At 35.3% G+C, this 20,193-nt stretch overlaps 1 protein-coding gene across 5 annotated transcripts in view; it reads left to right on the top strand.

The window, feature by feature from the left end:
* ULK4 (unc-51 like kinase 4) overlaps positions 1–20,193 on the top strand; it is a 220,841-nt gene that overhangs the window by 156,338 nt on the left and 44,310 nt on the right. For all 5 annotated transcript variants that reach the window (XM_040069141.2, XM_040069151.2, XM_040069131.2 and 2 more), the window contains one exon: positions 7,847–8,032. In XM_040069141.2, the coding sequence (XP_039925075.1) occupies positions 7,847–8,032 (186 nt within the window). The remainder of the gene's footprint in view (positions 1–7,846; positions 8,033–20,193) is intronic.

The following is a 20,193-nucleotide window of genomic DNA, read 5'->3' as shown; positions in this document are numbered from 1 at the left end:
CTGTTTACTAGTTTTTAATTGTTTATAAGCTCCCTCCTAGTACTCTAACACTTCGTAAGAAGTTACAGATCACAGTGACTTTCAGGTTTCCAGTGATGTCAGAGTAAGTCTGTTTGTCCAGAGCATAGAAGTGGGTTGAGGGACAGACTGCAGGTTCTCAGTTTGGGTACATGTGTATAGCCAACATTTAGTCCTTCAGAATGCACTAGTCATTGCATAGGGAGAGGATGGCATTCAAGATTTGAAACTAATAATCCTGCTTCCTTTAGAAAAGTCAGTAAATGCAAAATTAGTTTGTAGCGAGTTATGCATTTTAACATTATTTTCTGGGTTTTGAGCCTTTTGAGTTTTCTCAAGAGTTTTGTTTTATTTCATCATGATCCTGAAAGATTTATGAATAGGAGTGGTCCTTGGTAATCTGTAAACAGCTTTGAACTGTGTCTGTTTAAAGGCAGTCCTTTCCAGGGTTTACTAGATGTCACAGCACTGCATTGAAATCTCCAGAGTGCTGTGTTATGTCCCTAATGCATCCCATCATCTCAACCTCTGTCATACAGAGATCTATATTTACTCTGTGTGTAATGGTTTGTAGTGTATGCTTCTTGAGCTGGACAGTGCTTTTAGAGGCTGCATCAGACTTGTAGTCAACATAAAGCCATTAAAATGGTATGTGAGAATTTCGGTGTATCACAGTATCCTTTCTGGGTTATTTCACTTACAGACATTTCAGATCTGTACTCTCTTCCAGACCCTTCTCTTTTTTTTTTTTTTTTTTTCCCCCCATTTAAATAGAGGTTTTCAGGTTTTTTGTGATATCAGTACTGTGATTCGGCTACTATCTTTAGCACTGTCTATCATCTATTTTAGGGAAGTGCGTGATTCCTTTCTTATTCATTTTTGGCATTATGCTTGGTGCTAAGTCCTCCTTTGATGGATTTATTTAAACCAGCTGTTGACAAAGGCTTTTTGGAAATTTCTCTGAATGACCTAAAACAAAGTGACTGAATTTCAACTATTTAATATTTCATCTTTATAATTTTTTAAATTTTTTTTTTTTTAAATTGCTATATGTGATAAATAGTATGACATGAAGAGACGTGACTGTTCCTTTAAAATGAAACTAGTAATAAATTTAAATTATATTAACATTTTAAAGAACAGAGAATTAGAGGCCAAGCTTTAACTCAGCCTATACCACCTGGAAGTCTTTTATAAGTTTTAAATTAAAGGATAGGATAATTGCATAGTTAGCATGTCCTGATTAGATTGTGACTTACCCTTGTATTTCAGAAGCATAGCTGTAAATTACCAGTAGGTTTTTCTTTGTTCTGTATTTCTGCAGATTCCAGTTTGTTTAAAATGCTTATTCTAAATATTCTGATTTAACATACAGGTAAAAGATAAAGACTAGCAGATCCACTTCTTTAGATGGGCAGACAGACAGATACATACTTATGTGTTGTTTTCAGTTGTGGAAAGATTCTGTGAGTGAGGGATTTTCTCTTGTTTGGGTGTGCAAATGTTATTTCAGCTAGGTTTGTTAAATTTGATTTTTGAAATATTTTTCAAAATTTTTTTCCCACTGCTGTATTAAACATTTCCTGTTAAGCTTGGAAGAGTTTGAGCAATGGAGTAATCATTTTAGCATTTAGGAACCACTTGTTTAAAATGGTTTATGCTCTAATTTCTTTAAAAAGAAATAGATTCTTTGTGAAGTCTAGAGCGTGTTTCAGGATGTATGTGCTCCCTACCCCTTAAAATGCCTCAGGCCTACCTAAACAGAAATTCTGTGAAGCTGCCAGTGGTTGTTCTCTGTATTCATTGGACTGTGTGGCTACATAACCCCTTATTGCTGTTTTGAGGCATTCAGTTCTTTGTGAACTTTATTTTCTGGAGATAATGCGGTCTTAAATTTTGAACTAATCATTATTGAGTTAAAATTATTTTCTCTGCTTTGCTATTTCTGCCTGTCTTAGCATATTTGCAGTTTCCTAGTTCCTAGTTTCCTAGTCACATTGGGTAATTGTTTTCCCTCATTGAAATGAATATCCGTCGAGTAGGTTATTATTCCATGTCTCATTTACTTGCCTTTCTATTTTGCTCAAGTTTTAAATGTTTTTCCCTCTCAATAATCCCTCATAAAATCAATGTGAGTTAAACTTCAAAATGTCAAAAACTTTGAATCGATTTTTCCCTTCTGTAGCTGTGATTTAATCTGTCACTAAAGGCATAGCAAAGCAACTTTCAGAAACCTAGATTCCATGTAAATGAAACTTCAGAGATTTAACAATGCAAAAGGAGAAATAATTATAAACTCTGTCATGCAGGAAACACTGGAAAATTCAGTATTTAAGCCCAAGATCATTATGACCATAATTGATCAATAAGAGGAAAAAAATTGAGCATTTAGTCTTCTTCTTGGCCATTTTGTGTTTAAAACTTAAATACACTTACCTTTGTTGGGTAATGTTTCTTTGCTTAACATAAATGTAATTTGAATATTATTCTACAACCCGCAGCAATTGTAGAATATACAAAACACCTTCTAATCTTTAATGTACCCATTTTACGGAAAAAAAAAAAAAAATACTTTTGAAATCACTTTGGTGTGGATTTTCACAAAGTTTCAGAAACCATGCCAGTACCTATAAAAAGGAATTTTGTTTTCTGTAGGTTCCTAGATTCAGTTCTAGGTGTCGATCTTCCAGTTGTTTCTGGAGCCAGGAAGGAACTTTTCTTGACTTCTGGTGGGAGGCTTCCTCATTATAATATTTTTGAGAAAATTTGCACTTGATTATTGTGCTCTGTATGTTACTGTTGAAAGTCCAGTTAGTCATGTCAAAATGTGAAGAGGACAAATATGAAGCCTCAGTGCACATGGATGAATGAGGCCATCTTTTCTAGGCATTTTTTGTCTCTATATTGAACTGACTCTAAGGCTGTGCCCAGACTTTGTTTTCAGAGTACGTGAAGTTATTTGCTAATGAATATTGAAAATGACTGCAGAAGAATGATAACTGTAGAATTTTATTTCACATTTCTTTCTCTAGGGATACAGACTGTTCTGTGGTCAGAGTGAAGAGACATATATTTATATCCTATATTTGAAGTATTCTCTTACAAAGAGCTATCCTAAAGACCAAAAATTGCCAAACACACCACAGGAAAGAAGAAAATGTTGTTACATGCATAGAATATCAGAACAGGGATTTAATTTCTCAGCAATTAGTCTAGATTAAAATGAAGTGAATATATATATGTATTTTTTGCTCAGGTAGGAGAATGGCCCTAAGTAAAAATATAATATTTTATTATTTAATTTAAAACTGCACATAATATACTAATAAGAATAGCATAGTAAGGCTAGCAGTGATGTTTTGCTTTTACATCTTGTACGATGTTTGCAAAATCATCTTCCCTATAGATCCCCATGGTTCTTCCTTTACAGTACGTTCTGTAACCACATGAGTGATCTAATGAATATCTATCTCTTATCGTAATAAACTCTCCATGTGCATAACCTCATTAATGCACCGAAATAGTGTCCCCTCTGGATAATCCAGGCAATTTCATTGTAGCTCTAAAATTAGATGCTGTAACAATTCCAATAGTGTGAAAGCTGCCACTTCAGCTCAAATGATCACACGTTTCTTGCAGTGGTTTGCAATTCATGAATGCCTTGCAACTCAGTTTAAAATGATGGAATTTTTGAGAACAGACTGCAGAAATATAGATGTGCAACAACAAGAAACTTCCTGCTCTTCACCGCATTAACTCTAAAATACACAGAGCAGGTTCCATCTAGAAAGGAAAAGAAAACAAAATTTTGTGTTATAAGCTTGTTTACAGAAAGTTATAACATGGCCATAAAAATTAAGCAAAGAATAATACACTGTTTTCATTGCACAGAAGTCTTGTCATGAGGTATTATTTTAAAATAAGTGAAAAATAAATCTACAGTTTTCAGTTAGAGAATGGCAGAATTTATGACCTTAGCTCTTCAGTAATTTAAGGTGCTGGATTGTCTTCAAGCTATACACTAGCCAAGAATATTAACTGCTGCAAAGAGAACTACTGCTAACTTTTCTACCCTGCTGAAGGGCTGAATCCATAATCCCCTCTAAAACTGATAAAGAAAAAGGAAACTTCATGTAATTACAAAATATTAAGGGGCAGATACTCTTTTAAAGTGTTAGAATTAGTTTCTTCATGCATTTCTACTCTCCTGAAAGAACAAAATCTATAAATGCATTTCAAACAAATGTACTTCATACCAAATTGAAGTGCTCTAATTAGAAAAATAAACAGAATGCTGTTCCATCTAATTAGGAGATGAACCATCCGTCTATATTCATTGTTGAACAACATGATTATGTTTTCCCTGTTCTTATTAAACATGAGATATTATTTACTTGAAAGCTGAATTTTCATTCTCAGTTTTCTGTATTTACAGATATTTATTATATTTTCAGCTGTTGATTTTTTTTTATACAGCTAATGTTCTTCAGATCCCCTACTCTTTATAACCAGTACTAACACTGACTGGCAGCCAGTGCTAAATTTCAAGTTACCAGCTTACAACTTTTGACATTTAAATCACTGCTTGTCAGAAGTGAAACAGCGAAATGGTGAGAGTTACAGAGAAAAATGCTGATGTGGACATACTTAAATAGGGACATTGCTGAGAGTTCCTCTTCCACCTTAATTATTGATGACTTAGACAGTAGGCCAATGCTTCTCATTCCCTCCAGAGTAAATATGGCCTTTCCTATTCAGTGCTTGCTTTTCTCTTCATTCAAGACCTGTCCTGCTATTATTTGCCCTGAATTTTCCCGAGGTAACAGCAACTTGCTCCCCAAAGTCTAGTTAACATCGAGGCTCAAAGGGTCTTTGGGGAAGCAGAGGAGCAGAAGAACCTGGAGTACAACAGGGGCTGAAAAGACTTCATTGGCGCTGGTGATTGAGTGATGTGATGTTCTAACTGGCAGGTATTGGGAACTGTGGAGTGATACCTGGAACATGGTGACTGAAAGCCTGTGAGGAGCAAGACTGTATGACGCCAAGACAGATTGGATGGAAAGTTTCCTTTCACTGGGCTGAAAGCGCTTTCCATTCTCTTGTCGGGGAGCAAAGAACAACAGCAATGATAAAATGTTGAGCATGCCGGGAGGAGAGAATCAATGCCCAAGCACAGCTCCTCACCTAGGGCAAAGTGTTCCACTGCCTCGCTAACTGGGTGTTCCTGCTGCAATCACCCTCCCTTGGGAATAATGCTAACCAGCCTGGACTTGCTTATTTGCTTCCTTGACACTCATTGTGTTGGGAAGAACGGCTGAGGTTTGAGGGGCTTTATGGACTCCTTCACACAGGTTTGTTATAGGAGCAGTCCTCTATGGAGACTAACACCTTTCCACTCCTCTGATATTTAGTGAATATCATGGGAAAAAAATTTGGGATCAGTCTCACTTCCAAGTATAGCTGTTGTGATACTGACTAAACATGGGATTTTTGTGCCTGTGGAGCCCAGGGAATTAGCCTCCACTGCAAAACCTAGGCAAGGATATATCTGACCAAAATTTTCACCTATTTTTCATTTTTCATCTTTGTTTAGCCAACAAACATTTGAAAATTGAATATAATTTTTGTACTGATTTTCTTCAGGTGATGGTTGATGTAGCTGCCAACACTGATCTAGTAACAAACTGACTTGGAATGCTGCTTTTAGAAGATGTGACAGACATACATAAAAGTGGTTATCCTTCCTTTCATTGATGGCATTTTATTTCCATGAAGAAAGTAAAAGTTGCCTCAAAGTCCCAAGTGAAATCAGCAGATTTTTTTCTATTTGTTAAGGATTAAAGATATAAATAGAATGATAAACCTTGTTACTATTTGTAGCTTTTCCTGCTTTTTAGCCTTGCTAATTGCGTTGATGATGTTTTTAGAAAAGTCTGGATGATGGAAAGGAAATAATCGAATAAGTGGCATTTAGATTGGAGTGAAGAAAAAACATATAGCAAAACTGAGGAAGAAATAGCTGTTGTGGTCTTGTCACTTGCATAGTATTAGGTCAAATAGAATGTGATATGTCTTGGGGCTATATATTCAGAGATTACATCTCAGTTCAGTCTGTTTCAAACAGCAACGCTGTGAAGCTAGTAGAAAACAGGATTGTATTTGCATGCAGCTCCCTTGGGAATTGCTTCTTGAATATTTGAGAGATGTGTGTCTGATGATGTGTTCAGGTTGCTTTAAAGTAACTGTATAGGTTTTCCTCAAAATGAAAAAAAAAATAGGAATTTCATACTGCAGATTAAATAAGTAATCATTATTTAAATGATGTGGCATATCGCATAAATGGTTGGACAAATTATATAAATTGTTACCTTTTATTATCCATAAGGATAGTCTATTTACTTTAATATGACTTCTTTGGTGTAAATAATACTTTTGGAATTGAAGGAATGAATGGGCATGATGAGATGTTGTTACACTTCTATACCTAATTGGGTAAGACTACCACTGACATTTTGTTCAGGTCATAGGTTATAAGGTGAAAAAAAAACTATAGTAATGATTTAGTCGAGGATTATGTATAGACAGGACTTTGCTAAATTAATTACTCATTAGAGTAAATGGTTTCGGTTTTTGGTTTTGGGGTTTTTTTTAGGAAAAAAAAGATTTTTGTGATATTTGAATTGCCTTTGATGGAGAATCTGTCTCGGTTCTAAGAAAGGTGTTTCAGCAGTTAATTGTTCTTATTAAAGAGAGAAAGAAAAAAAGGAAATCCAAGTATTATCTTTCTTCTAATCTGAGTTTTGAGTTATGATGTCTTATCAGTCCTTTTTCAGGTAAAGGAATTAACCTCTCCTCAGCCTGCTGTTTCCCACATATGACTGAGAGGATATGATCAAGCCCACTTTAACCCTCCCTCTGATGTGCTATAGGCACTGAATTCCTTCAGTCCATGGCTATTACATTTTCCAATCTGTCATCCTCTTGCTTGTACCAAACAAGCGTCTATGATTTATCTTTTTTTTCACTAGCATTTGTGGACTCTCTGTGCTGATACTGGGCATTGCATTCTTGTTTTCATTCCAAATTGTCATTGTCAATGCCTAATATAGTATCTCTACTTGTTCTTTCCAGATTGTACTTTTCAGGAAATAGAGAAATCATTTTGATAGTGGTGTCATATTATCAGAAGCTCATTTTAAGATGATCTCTAGTCATGTCCCTAAGTCTTTTTTTGTAATTTTTCTTCCCAGGAAAAAAATTTCCATCCTATTGCTAGGGCCTGCTGCAATGTCTGATCTTCAAAGGAGTGCAGAAAAATTAGAATTCAGGAAAATATTTTAAATCTTTGTACCTCCTAATGCAACTATTTAAAAATCCGTTAAATAACTAGATAGCCTGTGCTCTACCTCAAGAGTTTTGATTTAGTAATAATTAAATGAAATTTTACAGTGTGCATGATGTAGAAGATTAGACATCATGTCTATAATGATACTTTCTTCTATTACTGCTTGTGTTTAAAGTAGAATAAAATCACATAGTTGGGAGCAACTGGTGCTATTTCTGGTGCTGTTATGATGTCACCCTAGATAGACCACTTGACAGAATCAAACTGCAGATATTGTTATGCTATTGCCTAAGAGTAGATGTATTTTAGTTATATTTTCATCACATTGTTACGCTTATTTTAGTGGAATTTTGAGTCAATCAACTAGAAATTATTATTTCCTGTCACAATGCAAATGTTAATACCCTTCCAATTCTCCAGTGAAACCAACTCTTCTGAAATTGGAATTTGATTTTTGTTTGTTCGTTTTTCATTCATTTTTAGCTTCCCAGTGAAGATACTGAAATATTTTTGAGTGCCTCACAGTGCTTATTATTGCTGGTTCAGCTGTATGGAGGGAACAATCAGGAGAGTATGTCTCCAGAAAACATGAGCAGCTTTGCTGAAGTACTGAGGTCCAAAAAAGATCCACGAGAACTTAAGCCTTTGTTGAAAATTTTAAAGAGACTGGTAAGTTGGCATCTAACCTTTTCCAAAGTCTGTGTGTTTCTTTTATATGATTTGATAATTTTTGGGCTGCTTTTTTCCCTCTTACAGGAAAAAATATTTTAAAATAATTTTTTTAAGAAGTTTTTAAATTTCACTTTTCTGGAGAAGTTGGCTTTCTACACTTAAAACTTCTTACAAAAATGATTGTACGAATTCCACTTTTTCAGTTAACCATTCAGCTGTTTAAATAATTCATGTTATTTTCATATCTGTTTAGCAATTCAGCTCTATAAGGTATTGAAACCAATTTCTGAATGCCTTCTGAAAGAACTAACCTTGTAGCATTAAATGTCTGTTCAGAGGTTTATTTCACAGTGAATAAAAGGCTATTTTATACTTAGAATGGGTTTGTGCAAGGGCTGTTGAGTCCCCATTCTCACAGAGCTATAGGGATCACTTGTGCTGGAGTGGCTGTGATGTAGAGAGACAGGCAGTGGGAATCATGCAGGGCTTTATTCTGATGATGTTATTGACTGGTAGGAGGTTCACTTCTGTCCTTCTCCAACAGAGTGGAATGACAGCAGTTTGTCTTTCAGGTAGTTTAGGAAGGAAATCTTTTGGTACCTGTAGCATTCTGTCAGATAATATAGGTTTTTATCTAGAAGTGTGTTAATAAGAAGCTTTGCCTGCATTGTCAACAACCTTGCATTGTTTGAGTACTTTATCCTTTATGCCCCTGAGGTAGGAGCTTTTGGTTAAAAGAAGGTAAGTGCCCCAGTGTAAGAGGCAGGAGATCCTTCAATTTTGCAAGTGCAGTGCTGACTGCCAGAGTATGACCATAATCCATGGCAGCTGGAATTAAAAGGAAGCAACTCCCTCGTAGAGATTTCAGAGATCTTGTCCTCTTTCTCCTGCCTACTGTACTTACATCACAGGAAAGTAAACACCATACCCTTCCTCCCTGTTTTGCCCAGCCCTATGTTGCGCTGAAAGACGCATGAATATATAAAATTAAAGTTGATATGATGTTTTAAATTCTAAAGATACTTCCTATTGATTTTAGCTTGTACCTCAGCTTCTCTTTCTAAATAATTTTTGTGATGCGTAGAACTGGCTCTTGCTTTCCTCCAAAAGCAATGTGAGTAAAAAGGCAAAAATGGATGAGGAAAGAAAAGTTAAATGAGGCTGCAATGTCCATATCTAGATGATTTCATTTTAGCATAGCTACAGACTTGTTTATTTCTCTCCATTTTGAAGCCTAGGGTTCAAAAGTTGGTCTAGTGTGCAGGATACTTAAAACGGAAACTTCTATTGACTATTTTAAGAGAACAAAGCTATGCTGTCACCTTTTGAACCTTGCAAGTTCCTGTACATTAAGTTCTAGTTCTCTCCTTTGTATACCTGGTGCTTGTTATTTATAACATCAGGCATAGATTTTCTGCGATTATTTTAATGAGATCATTCAATTTCTTTTGAAAGCAGGGTTCATAGATAATTTGACATATTATTTAATAAATCATATGTTATTTCTCTAAACGTTAAAAAGTCCTGTTCAGAGGAGATTATTATCTTGTCAAAATTGTCATAATCACAGAAGACATTGAAATATAATCATATCTATTTAAGAACAATTCAGTCCACATCAGCTGAATTTTGAAGCCTAGAACAGTGTTTTTCTTTTTAATATCTGAGCAATATTTTAATAGAGGGATCAGTATGTGCACCAGTTTTCATTGCTGCAAATCAGTGCTTATACAGAGTAACTTTCAGTTTGTGGTTACATTGAATTTGCTGGTACAGGCATAGCTATTGCTTATGTAAGATAGGAATGTACAGAAAGAGCTCCATAGGGTTATGCTACAGATGCCTTTATGGCCTGTATTGCTGGAAATATGGAAGGGCATAGCAGCATGACTACTTAACCTTTATCCAGGTGTTTTACATGACTGCAGTGAGCCAGTGGAGGCAGATATATCTATTTCAGAGTCTTCAGTTTAAGGCATATCAGAGAATTTGTTGATGTACAGGATGGCCTTACCTTGATGAAATTGAATCTGATATCTATATGTTGTTATAACTTAATTATGTATATCCCCACTTATTTACAGTGGGATAGAAGGTTTTTTGAAAAATCTATCTAGTGGATAGAAGGTTTTTTGAAAAAAAGTTGGAGATCTGAGTTTGTTGTTTTGTTTTGTTCAGGTTTTTTAATTATCATTGTCAAATTTGACCAGCGAATTGACTGCAGGGCGATATAAACTTCTTGCAGCACTTCCTTCACTAATTGCTTTCCTACAATTTCGTTGCATACATTTCTTGAACAGAAATAAAGACATAGGCCAGACTTTGTACAGACTTAATACCGAAATTACTATGAGAATGCCTTTTTATAAGCTTTATTTTGCTGTAAAAAGGGATCATTAGGAGAGAAAATATGCTTTGAGCTAACTTCTTTAACTGTATAAGCAAAGATCATCCAAAAGCTTTAAAGAGGCAGCACTGACTGTCTTCTTTCTGTTTTCTTTATAATTGCCTCTTAGCTTCCAAAGCTTTGGGCTCTGTCAAGCACAGGTTAACCCATTTTTTTTTACAAGAATGCTCTCTCACTGCCACTGATACAATGAACAGAAACTGAATAAAATTACTGAATTGAGGAACAGGGGTTTGAGGTTTTTTTCCTTCAGCCTTTGCACTAACTCTCTTGTTCTGATTGCTTCATCTTGGGTTAGACAATGCTACTATTCAGATATCCTTCATCTTTTTTAGAAGCATTTTTGTAACTGATTGATGACATCAGAAGAGTGATCTCTCGCTTTTTTAGTTCTGGAAACCTCTCCTGCTGCTTGTCATGGAAATCACTATCTCATCATTCCATCTCTTCTGTGAAGATATAGTGCATCTTATTATGTGTTCAGTAAATTACCTAGATCAAAATATTTTTTTTATGAAGCAGAAGAAATTTTCATTTGGAAAGCAAGTAGTTGAGGTGTGCTTGCTTTACTGAGAAGTTTTAATTTCTTTTTTCCCCCAGAGGAAAAAGACCTCACTGACATCCCAATTTATAATCTAGTATGTAATGTAAAAGCATTTTTTATAGAATTAGCCAACATCTTTCTACAGGACATATAATCATTCTGGGATTACAACTTGGTACTCACAAATAAATTATTTCAGCTTTCAGAACAAGAGAACACTCTTTTTTACTTCCATGTAGTAATAAGGAAAAATTCCTCTGAGAAAAATGAGTAAATATGAGGCTTTCTGCACTCAGAGTGAAGAGGGAACTTTTGTTCCATGACTTTTCCATTATATACTAGTCAGAAAGGATCTTGAGTTCTACCTAAATCACACCTTTTCCTCCTGATTGTCTTTCTAGAATCTCATTTTCACTAATTTTTGTTTTGTACATGTCAAAAAATTGTTCATCTGTTTTTTGTTAGCAGCTGGGACATTTAGGATGTCATCTGCATGTCCTGTACCCCATGGGGATATATGTATAAGGATTTATTGGGTAATTTTAGGCTGTCTAGTAAAGACATTAAGGCTGGAATAATAATACATGAACTGTGAAAAAATTCCATAACATTAATTAACTTCATTGTAGGACTGTTGAACTCTAATCTGATTTCCCTGCCAATCTGAGCCACAGCAAGAGCATCACTATGTACCTGCAGGCAAATTTCCTACCCTGTTTCAAATGTACCAAAGCCTAGGGAACCACTGATCACTATATCTATGATGTCATTCAAATCATAGGGTCCTTAAGTGTTTCTGTCATGTAGATTAACAATGATATCATCCTCAGTCTTCTATTAAGGTCTGTTGCATTTGCTTCTCTTGAATAGATAGCTCAGTGTTTGTATATAAAAATAAATGTGTATATTTTTACTGCAATAGGTCCCAGATTAGATCCTTGTTGTATTAATTCCTGATCATGCATTATGATGACATTTAGAGCTTGGAGAGATACACAGTCCAAGTACACAAATGTTTGATTTAGAGCAGCAGTTCTGCAATCCCTCAGTAAGCTGAACTTCTTTGCTAGAGGTTTGATTCTCAGTAGACTCCCTCTAGTACATCTGTAGGGAACTTCCCTCAAAGAAGGTGAAGCAAAATCCCAAGAGTTTCTCAGCACCACAATGGGGTGCCTGTGCAGCAATTCTGAGAGGTGTCTGTTTTCCCATGGTCTTAAAAGGCTGCGGAAGTCTGTTGGCATATCTCCTGCCGAGGGAACACAGCACTCAAATAATCTCAAATTAGCTGGAGAAAACTTTTTATGCACCTTACTCTTGGTCTGAATCTTCTAAGTGGCCTGTAATTAATTCCGTTAGTTGCTAAGATAATCCATAATATTCATTGCTCTAAGGAATAATTTTATGACAGCTATGTTTATTAGACTGTGAACACAATACTCACTTGTGTGTTGCTGACATGTATAGGTATACTCACTATAAACAAACAAGTTTTCCTGAAATTATACATACTTTTTAAATTTGAGTGACTTCATGGGAACAACTTCTGTCCTTCATTAGTGTTAATCTCTTATTTTCAAGTTGTTACCAAGCCTGCGTCCCTTTATAGACCATCTTTTCTGGCTTCAGTCTACAAGAGTAATGTCCTTAAGACATTGCCTTTGTGTACATGTTAAAAGTGAGCATTTCATTAGCTACAAACAACTTAGATCCTCCCAAATAGGAAGAAGCTAATCAGCATTGGGATACATTGTGCAGATCATAACAGGATGCGTAGCTCAAAATCCTTTGAAATAAATATATGGAAGGAAAATGCACCTTCACCCTTGCCACTGTGTGGCGAAGCTCCTTCTGTTTGCACATTCAGGCAGGATTTTTTTAATAGTTTTAATGAAATTGGGGAGGAGCTCCAGAGATGAGAGATGGGGAGGCCTCCAGCCCCCTCCATGACTTGGCAGCCTTCTGCCACAGCACTTTCAGGCCTTGGCATACCCTGACAGAGGGGGAGCAAGCAGGGTGGTGAAATTGCCCTGTCTCCAGGGGTGAATGAGACTCCCTTCCTGCTCCACTGGATTTTCATCAAGTTGCAGAGTAAGCTTCTAGTTGTGGCTTTTTGAGTTTTGCCTAAGGTTTGACCAAAATACAATCTAATTATGCATTCTAAATAAAAAAAAAATTCAATGTTACAATGTTCCTGGTGAATATAAACAGCCTGCAGAGGTATTTGCGAGTTAGATTGCTGAGCCAGGCCATTGCCATTGCTCAGGAAGCAGTATGTTCAATTTTACAGTAAAGGTTTAAGAAAATTTGGTTTAAATTACTCAGAAGATGAATGCAGCTTATCACAACTACTCTAATACAATTTTAACAAAAAATAAACAATTATTTAAATAGGACAAGTATAAATAGTGTAATTTAGAGAAATTCATTGTTTGATGGGCATAGTTCTCTTGTGGCACAGCCCCCATGCAGCACTTCATTGTTTGCCAGAATGAAAATTGAGCCAATATCGATTAATTTATCTGAGTAATTTGGATTTTTTTTTTGTTATGTAAGTCTTACTGAAGCTTTGAACTTTTTGTTCAGTTTGTAATGTCTACCAAATGCTCATGGCAATGAAATACTGTATTTCCACCATTAGAACCTGATAAAAGATTTTTTTTTTTTTTTTTTTTTTTTTTTAAGCTTAGTAAAGCATTTTCAGTAACTGGGAAGGAAAACAATCAGTGTGATTTTTGTATAATCAAAACTTAATAATATTCCAGTTTGTTGTCATGCATTCTACAAGCAATACCAGGTCCTAAGATATTATTAAGTATTAATTAATCTGTAGTTATATACTTGCTATTAAAGATAACATTGCTTTTCAAAAACCACTTTTTAAAATGCTGCATGAAAATGTTATTTGTGTGTCTAATAATACTTAGAATATCCAGATGTGAGAGAGATGCTGAGGTTAATTTACATTTGAGATCCCATGGCATTCTTTATAGTACTATACATGGTTAATTTTAGCTGACCTAACTAGATTCTGAGTATTGAAATCCCAGACACAGTTTTTCACTATGGATCTGGTAAGAATTTTCATTTTTAATCTGAAATTTTTAGATACTTTTTCACCTTAGGGGCATGTGCATGTTTCATCTGTGCCTGGCTTATGGAGTTTGTGAAGGGCTAAATTCAGGCTCACTTATACTTTGAGAAACTCATGGACTGTTTTCAGGGTGCTTCGTAGTAGGACAATATGTTAACAGTGTCCTTGACTTACTCTTTTTTTGACATTTGCATTCTATGCTTTCTACTGGAGGAGCGGGAAGAATAGTTTGATTTATAGATTTACACACTTGGTTAGCGTACTGATAGAATTTTAGTAGGCCTATTCCATTTCTGATGGCCTTTCTTTTATTTTACCTTTTTGATTTTTACAATAACTTTCTTTCGGTTGGCCAGAATTCTTAAGCACAGCACTCTGAAGTTAAATACTGATGGGGCTTATTTCAGTATCTATCTTTCTCTCTTATGAAATGAAACAGGATGAGTATCTATGACTAAGTCTCAGTGACTGATGCAATCTCCGGAATTCTTATCTTCTTCCATCTTGTCACTTTGGATCCTGTCCAGAAGCTCTGTAGCTGATACCAGATTGGAGAAGACTGCTATTTTTTGGCCAAAAGCACTAGATGGTACAGAAATTATCTGCACTTTTTTGATTTTATTTTTTTTCCCTCATAGAAAAAGCAAATATTTAAATCTTGATAACATTGTCCAGGGTTATGGGATCACTTATTTCTACCTACGTCAGAATCCTGTTCTGCTGTTTGAATTTAGTATGTCTCTGACTACATTTGCTGCATCAAATGAGATGTAGAATAGTATCAGTTGTGTGGCTGAGAAGGTTGGGATGGTGAATGGAAGGGCTACTAATTGGCTTTCGGTGATATGGTTTATATCCCTGTGTATCTGTAACTACAAACACAGTGTATTTTCTTTTTTGTATGTGTCTTGGGATACTCTTAACTCAAGGCGTCAAGAAATTTTTAGCAATCATTCAAATCAAAATTTTATTTTAATTGGATCTAAGGTAAGAGGTTTGGGGTTTGGTTTTTTTTGTTTTGTTTTGTTTTGTTTTTACTGGTGATTATTGGAGCCCCAAAGCATGATGTATCAAAAAATACCAGGCTTCATGGAACCTGTGCTAAAATCATGGTCCTCAGATAACGTTTTGTTTAACAGAAGCTATCAACACCAATCAAATAGGACTGAATTATTAAAAATCTTCTCTCAGCTTGAATTTTAATACCAAGTTGCACATATTTCCGTGTTCTGTAGCATTAATGAGAGCATATGAGCTGTAGGTGCTGTTTTCATTATTATTATAACTGAATTTCATTAGTCTGTAGATGGGGACCTCATTGTGATTAGCTCAATCCAAGCATAGTAAAAAATAATTTCTTGATCCAGAGAACAATTCAGCTTGTTTCTTGTATTCAAAATAGGATCAAGGAGTGGCCTGAAAGTGACTCTTCCTAATAGGAAATATTTTGACTCAAAATGACCATTCTAGGTAAAACAGATTATTGAGCAAGGATCAGTTTTGTGAAAACAGTTATGAATGTTTGACTAGTTGATTGCTAATAAAAATAATCTTCATTTTATTAAAAATTTAAATTCTTATGGTAACAGAAGTATTTTAAAATCCTTAGTCTTCATGTGAAGTTGTCACCAGAAACTAAAAGAGCTTTGGAAGATCTTGGTTGCCAGTGTTGAAGATGAGATACAGTTACATGTGAAGTGGTTTACTGTTGCTTTTTGCAAACTAATGTTGCAAACTCTTCAACAAGACCTCCCTTTTTCATTACATCCGTTCTCTTACTCAGTCTTCTTGCTGACAAGTTTACTAAAGGTGAAATAGTCTGCTACATTTCATCGTGTCAGGAAACTTTTAACTACAATGTACCAGGATGAAATCTGATATGGTAATGAGATTCCCCGCTGAAGAGGTGTGCTCCTTCCTTTAACTTCTTTATCGCCTAGTAGTGGACAATCAAAGTAAAAGGTCTTGACATAACCTCTTTGATAATACTCATTGCTCCCTTATTTTCCTTGCCAATGTTTCTTTCTATTGAAACATTAATCTATTGAAAACATCGATTTTAAAAATATATTTCAACTTGTGCACTTTAACAAGGCATCCAGCAAATATTAGCTGTGTTTCACTTGTCTGTATCCTTGCTCTCTTCATCTTTTAAGGCCCCAGAGCATTGTTGAAAAGCTTATGTTTTCCAAAATCTTGCCATGAGCAAATTTGCAGGTCATACAGAGCTTAATTTTAAAATTTGTGGGTGGATGCAGATAAACAGGGAATATAGTTGGAGAGATTTTATTGAAGAGGGAGACAGTCCTTGGCTGTCAGGCTGTGAAGATAAGGGACTCTGAGGCACATAAATCAGGCAAAGGAGACAAAAAGCCAGACAGGGAATTTCAGATGTATGTTGTCTGTCTGATAGAAATTGTGAGTCAAAAATAGAAGTACAACAAAGGTATGCTGGTCCTGGTGATGAGTCCAAGCAACATGACCATTTAGACCAAAATGAAGGCACTGTTTCCGAAGTTAGAGATTGATGGAAAGATCAAAGATGAGAACTACTTTAGAAGCGTCAGTCAGAACATAAGTACGGTGGAAGAAAACAAAATACTTAAATCTTTTTCTTGGATATCTCATGCATCTAATGGTTGGTTAACACATTTCTTAACAACAAGTACCTGCTTCTAAGGTTCCCCAACAGAGAGCCTGTGCTCACAGGCTAATTCCTGGCAAGGACAATTGTACTGCACTTTATGAACATGGTACTGCACGATTTCAGATGACTGTAGTCTATATAAGTGTTTCAAAAAACATAGTTATGTTTTAAAATAGCATTTGTGTGCATTGAGGTTAGGTTTTCAGTAGATTTCTACAGTAACTGACCTTGCTCTCCAAGTTCAAAGTGTTTCAACCCAGCATCTTCAGTGACGTAATGTCAACATTTTAAATTATGAAGCCTTTACTAGTTAAACATTTATAAAGTCCCCAGTGCTGTAATTTCTTTAAACTATTAAAATATAATGTTTTTATATGAACATCATTATAAATTTATAACAAACATTATTTGTGTTGATGCAGTGTTCTATGGGCTGTGAATAACTGTCCTAAATTTCGCACATCAGATGCTTTCTCTGGGATTGTAGTGCCTCGTTGATGAGTTTGTGTGATGCAGCGTAAGAATATCTCACTATTTGTATTCCAGCTCTACTCTGCTTATAGAGCTTGCTTTTTTAGACCACTCAGGGGCATTTTAAGAGTGTTGAATTTGACACACAGTTCTCAGTCTTGTCAAAAGCTTATGATTACCTAAATTCTTTAATATCAGTAAAAGAGTACTTCTTCCAGAAATATGTAGTGTTCATTAGTAGTGAATCAACAGATGGATGTAATTTCATGTCATCCAATAGCTCCAATGATTTTAAATATTTTTTAAAGGAATTATATTGGTGAACTTAATTGCAAGAGAACTGCCGTAGAGCATAACCTCAGTATACATTGAAAAATCAAAATGGTATGTTCTATAGTGCATATTTTACCTCATGGATGAAAATCTGATTTATGTGCTGTAAATCCTTGGAAATTACAATGTAGAGAGTTACTTCATATTAGAATCAAATCAGAAAAAGATAATTTAAAGCAAAACCTGTCTTGCCTGTGCTAAAGAAAATGCACATGTAAAAATCTGCTGTGTGTACAGGACGTTATGCATATATGTGAGGAAGGCATGCTAAACAGTGGAATCTACCAGACTAATAATTTATACCAAAAAATTCCATTATTTGTAACTGCAATTTACTACTGTCCCATTTCATCACTTAAAAATAGAGGAAAGAGTCAAGGTAGAATATCCTTTGCTCATTCCGACTGAGTGCTTCCTTTGTGGCTTTTCATGCAAGAGGCCAGTGTTTCCAGGGAAGTGCCAGCACAGGACTCTCTATGTGTCCTCTGGGCAGAGGTTTTGCCTGCAATGGGCTTGGGGAAATAGAGAGGCAGAATTTCCCAAGGGAGCTTGAGCACAGTGCTGCTTGTCCTGAGTGGTGGAGCAGAAAAGCTCTGAAGAGCTTAGTAGTAAAGCAGCATTCCGTCAGCTGTAAAATTTTAAATAAGAGTCCTTACAGAATAGCTGTGTGTTGCTTATTTTCATTAGAGTAACAGTCTGCACAAATCAGGGTAGAGTTAAAATCAATGTCACATTAATCTTTTACAAACTAATAATTCCCATGGAAATAAGTATATAAACACATCTTCATACTGCTACTTTTCTACAAGGTACTACCAGTATTTAAATACTATAAAAGGTAGTTTTTAACATATGTGATAAAGCAGCATGCGTGCATAAAACATAAAAGGAATTGTGGTTTAGAAAGATCAGGGCCTTCTTGTAATTTTAAGCCAGTAGTACAGTTTAGTATTTGCAATATAAATGGGGGTGTACTCACAAAATGGCATACACTGTTTTCAAAGTCCATAACTCTAAGACAGCTAGGAGTAGTTTGTGCAACACATATCAGTCAGTTATGTGAGGCCTTGACTCTGCTAATATAGCAATATTTCTTTTCGTTTGGTGAGGAAAATTCTTATTGCTGAAAAAGAAATTACAGGTGTCATTGAAAGACCTAAATAGTATGCCCTCAGAATTGCTGGAGTGGACTTCTGCTCCACTCAAGAGTTCTGATGGCATCAGAGAGATGCTTATGCACTTTATTAATGTAATTGTAGTTTCAAGGTGAAATATATATTATATTTTGAAAGTGGTGTTTTTTAATCATGATTGATTTTATAGTCTCTTCTAGTCTCTAGGTCACCATTATATTTGATAGGATCTTTTTTCTTGACATGTCTTATTCTACATTCCACGTCTAGCTATGGTTTTGATTCTTCACTCCATTCCTCAGTTCCAGACGATCCTGTTTTTTTCTTGGAACTTTTTTTCTTTTTCTTTTTTAAATGAAGCTAAAAGCAATTGATGTTGGAGATTGGAGGACCAAAACTGTTAAAATGCTTTCTCTCATCTTATGTTTTGACCACTAAAGATTTCAACAAAATCTTATTTTCCCTCTTACAGCTTCATACTTCAGTTTTGCATAGCTATTTATGATCTCAAGAGCACATAATTGCATTAGCATACTGTTATGGGCTTGTGTGTGTGCACCTATTGGGCTTACATACTTTTGTGTAATATTTTTAAATTTTCTCATTAAATTATAATTAATCCTGTTTTTTAGAATTTCCATCTACATAGTGGTTAAAAGTTTTTAAAATTGCAAGGATTTAAAATAGCTTAATTCTCAGAATTTAGTTACAGAGATTCCTAAGGAAATGTAATTTCCTGGAAGTAGTAATTACTTACTCATGAATGTCAGACCTACAAAAGTTTCTCTGATTTGGCTGCCAAAATCATTAGGTATTTTAAGTCCTAGTCCTTTATTTCATTTACAAAAGGACTGAAAGAAGAGTCCAAAGAACTGATGAGGAACCAGAAATTCTATGGCATATGAAGTATTTTGTTTAAAAATTTTAATTAAAGTTCCCTCAGTTGTACATTTCAAGAAGATGAAATATAATGAAGTAGGATGCTGTGATATGAGACTATTACATGGGAAGCCTGATGGTCTTCCTAAAAACAAAACTAGAATCAGTCAGCTTTTGGATTGTGAGGCTTGTATCTGTCTTTTTCCTCACTCTGCTTTTAACAAATTGTTTTAAATGGGAGATGAGCCCAGTAACAATGTAATCAAGCTTTTGACACATTAAGTTCAAATGGCTTTGAAATGAGGTGAACCAGATTTGTCTGTCCCAACGAGAAAATAAAAGCAGTCAAACATCAATCTCCCAAAATTGTTTTATTTAACTTTTGCCTAATATCTTATAGAGTACTTCAAGAACTTAAAAAATTATGATACTTCTACTTGAACTTGGATGAGAAAGTGGAATACAAATGTAATCGCTCTGACAGTGATTTAGTGACCCTGGAACATCTGGGAGTAAGGCCAGGTGCAGAGACCAGCAGCAGGATGTGGATTGGAATGTGAAAGGAGCAGCACTGAGTGCTGCTTAACCACCTGTATGTGAGAAAGAAAAATGATGTCTTGAAATAGGTAGAGGTGAGAAATGTAGAGGAGTGA

Source organism: Hirundo rustica, chromosome 1 (assembly GCF_015227805.2).
Source record: "Hirundo rustica isolate bHirRus1 chromosome 1, bHirRus1.pri.v3, whole genome shotgun sequence".
Classification (NCBI taxonomy): domain Eukaryota; kingdom Metazoa; phylum Chordata; class Aves; order Passeriformes; family Hirundinidae; genus Hirundo; species Hirundo rustica.
Note: the sequence above shows the minus strand (reverse complement) of the source record. Positions and strands in the feature narration are given on the sequence as shown.